This window comes from Pipistrellus kuhlii, unplaced genomic scaffold (genome assembly GCF_014108245.1).
Source record: "Pipistrellus kuhlii isolate mPipKuh1 unplaced genomic scaffold, mPipKuh1.p scaffold_m20_p_49, whole genome shotgun sequence".
NCBI lineage: Eukaryota > Metazoa > Chordata > Mammalia > Chiroptera > Vespertilionidae > Pipistrellus > Pipistrellus kuhlii.
In genome coordinates this window covers 1,384,973-1,387,745 of record NW_023425550.1, presented here as the reverse complement: position 1 = coordinate 1,387,745, position 2,773 = coordinate 1,384,973, and the positions used below count along the sequence as shown (strand labels likewise).

General features: G+C 48.0%; 1 protein-coding gene across 1 annotated transcript; it reads right to left on the bottom strand.

Moving 5' to 3' along the window:
• Positions 1–1,166: 1,166 nt before the first annotated feature.
• On the bottom strand, positions 1,167–2,483 carry LOC118704970 (heat shock transcription factor, X-linked member 3-like). The gene is made up of 2 exons (XM_036413083.1): positions 2,016–2,483; positions 1,167–1,736 (listed from the first exon to the last, which is right to left on the bottom strand). The coding sequence occupies exons 1-2, from the start codon at positions 2,481–2,483 to the stop codon at positions 1,167–1,169; spliced, it is 1,038 nt and encodes a 345-aa protein (XP_036268976.1).
• Positions 2,484–2,773: the final 290 nt, after the last annotated feature.

Below are 2,773 nucleotides of genomic sequence, written 5' to 3'. Positions count from 1 at the left end.
AGAGCACTACCCACCATCTGCTGTTTCACGTAAACAGATTTCTGTGCCCTGATGTAGGCGACTGTCCTCGTGAGATGCCTCTCTGGGCTCATTGACTGTCTCAAACCTCTGTCTGACTTTAGGAATGGGGAAGCTGCCAGGACATATCTTGGTGGTATCACTCTTTTTGGTCCTGCTCCTTTATATAGAGAAAAAACTGTTTTAGCAGAACTGATTATGGTTTGGGACCCCATCTCTTGTTCTGGTCAAACCTCACAGAACCACTTCAGCAGCACCCAGGGACCCTGTGGGAGGTCTGGGAGCAGGCACTGAATGATTGCCAGAGGGTGGCCAGCCAAGGCATGCCTTCATTCACGGTGGAAGGGCCATCAGACTTTGAAAGAAAGCACCTGTCTCTCCTGGCAAGTGACTGGTCTGCTATAAGTGTCCCTTGGCTCACGAGGGCTTCTGTTATATAATAATACACGTGTCACATAGCTACCTCGGACCCAAGGAGAGATCTGAAATACAGCTCTGATGGAAAAGTGATGGTAGAGTTTTTTGTTTTCCGTGTGGGCACTCTTTAATTTATTTGTGTCCCTTCTAGCAGGGTTACTAATGGTTGTTAGCTGTGAGGACGATGGGCTTTCTCATGGGTGTTATCTGGAATGGCCAGACTGGCTCTGGGGTACATACACCACTTAGCAGATGGGGTGGCCAGGTTCTAGGTGGGCCTCTCTGCAAGGTGCCTGGAACGTGGGCTAGACACACTCAGATGCTGATCAGAAACTTCCTGGCATCATAGGGGGACCTGTGAGCAAAGACCCTCCTGTTTCAGGATGCATGACTAATGTAAGGTGATTCCCCCAAGGTTAGGAGCCAGAGTGTTCTGTCTCCTGTTCAGTAGGCAAGGCTCAGGGTACCAGGTCTTCCTGAGCTTGCCTCAGGATGCCCAAGCCAGATCCTTGGCTGAGTGGGTGAACTTGAAAGAGGACAACCGGGATGCACGTCTTTCTGGGGCCAGGATTTTCTAGCCTCCTCAGGCTCATCTAATGGGGTATGTGGCACAGAAACAGAAGAACATGGACTCACAATTCTTATTGGATTGTTTATTTTGTGGAATTAACAAACTGGAATTTTGCCTTTACTAAAGCTGAAATGGATTCATGGTTACAAAGCCTGTGACACTATGGGCCGGCATTGTTTTTGAGGGAACACTTGTTATCCAAGGAGCCCTCGTGGTCCTCCTCGGACTGGTGAGAGTCCTGAGATGGAGCCACGTCTAAAAGGCCAGATATAAGCGTAGAATAGAATATGTTGTATAAAGACATCACTGAACCTTGTGACGGTTCATTTGGGGGGTTGGGGGACAGATCCCCTGTGCCAGCGGTTCCGGCAGTAGCCGTGGGCACAAACATGAAATTACCAGAAGTGTCCTCCCCACTTGAACCACTGGCCGCTATAGGACACTGGACCTCCCTGGCACTGCTCAGGGGTTGAGGAGCGGAGAACTCGAATGCCTGGGTGGCACTGGATCCCCATTCATTCTTATCTGTCTCCTGAGCCTTTTGTTCGGCTTCTTTTTTGCTGTCCTCCTGGTGTAGTCTTGGAGAGCGTCTTGTGGGGGCCATCTTCTTCTTTCTCTTTGCAGGGCTGGCACTGGTCCTAGGACAAACTCGGGCCACTTGACTGCCTTTTGCGTTAATGTTTTGGAGGAGCCAAGGCTTGTCTCTCTGGAAATTGCTGTTTTGGTAGATCTGAAACAAAATTAATTAATTTAGTCATTTGTGGAGAAAAGGTATCTATTTGACATTAACTGGCCTCTCAGGGTATTTACTCGTCCCTGCAGGTTATCTCTAAGGGGGTTATAGTTTCAAATAAAAATCTATAGTTTCTCATTTTTTGATAAATACTGTATCATGTGAAAAAGTGTAGGCCCTGAAATGAAGCCTTTTCAGTATATCATTCTTCTGGGTCCACTAGGAAGATGTTTGAGTAAAAGGGAACATGGGAAATGGGAGGACTTTGTACTTTACCATTATCTTATTCCTTGGAGAGCAAACTGAAGAATCATCAGGGCGTATTTTGCTAAAACCATGGAGGTTCATCAAGCGGATAAAACTCTTCAGGCTGTTCGATTCAAAGATCTGCTCCTCGCCCCTTTGGCAGAGAATCTCCCTCTGGAAAAGGTTTTCCTTTATGATCACGGTGTGTCCGTCTTCATTCCAGCACACAGACTGGAAGGCATCATCCTCCACTATCCTCCAAAGCTTTCTTGGGAAGGACAGTCCATAAAGAATGTTGTTTCCTTCCACGTTGTCGGCGCTTTGGTTTGGGGTCTGTGGTTGAGGGTGGTATTGTAGGCTTGGATCTTGGCTCTCTTCTTGGCTACCGTGTCTCTCCAAAGCCTCTCTGGGACCCACATGAAGGCCTGGGGATGTATCATATTGGGCCAGTATTGGTGGCTGCCCATCCTCTGATGGGGCCAGCCTGGCTTCCTGCATCTCATAGGTACTCTGACTAGTCATGTTGATGCTCTACAGTCTACATCAACAAGCATTTGGTACCCTAGATCCTATCTCTTCAAAAGTAGGGTCAGAAATGCCTGTGGTTACAGCAGCGATGCCCTATATATACTGTCCTCAAAATTCTATAGTCTCGGTCGTGGGGCAACAAGCTGCTTAAGTCATGTGATGTCACAAAGGTGACTTATGGCTGCTCTGCAGAGTGGGCCCTGGCCAAGTATGGGGGAGCGGACATCTTTAGAGCCCCCATCTTCTCTCTTTTCAAATAG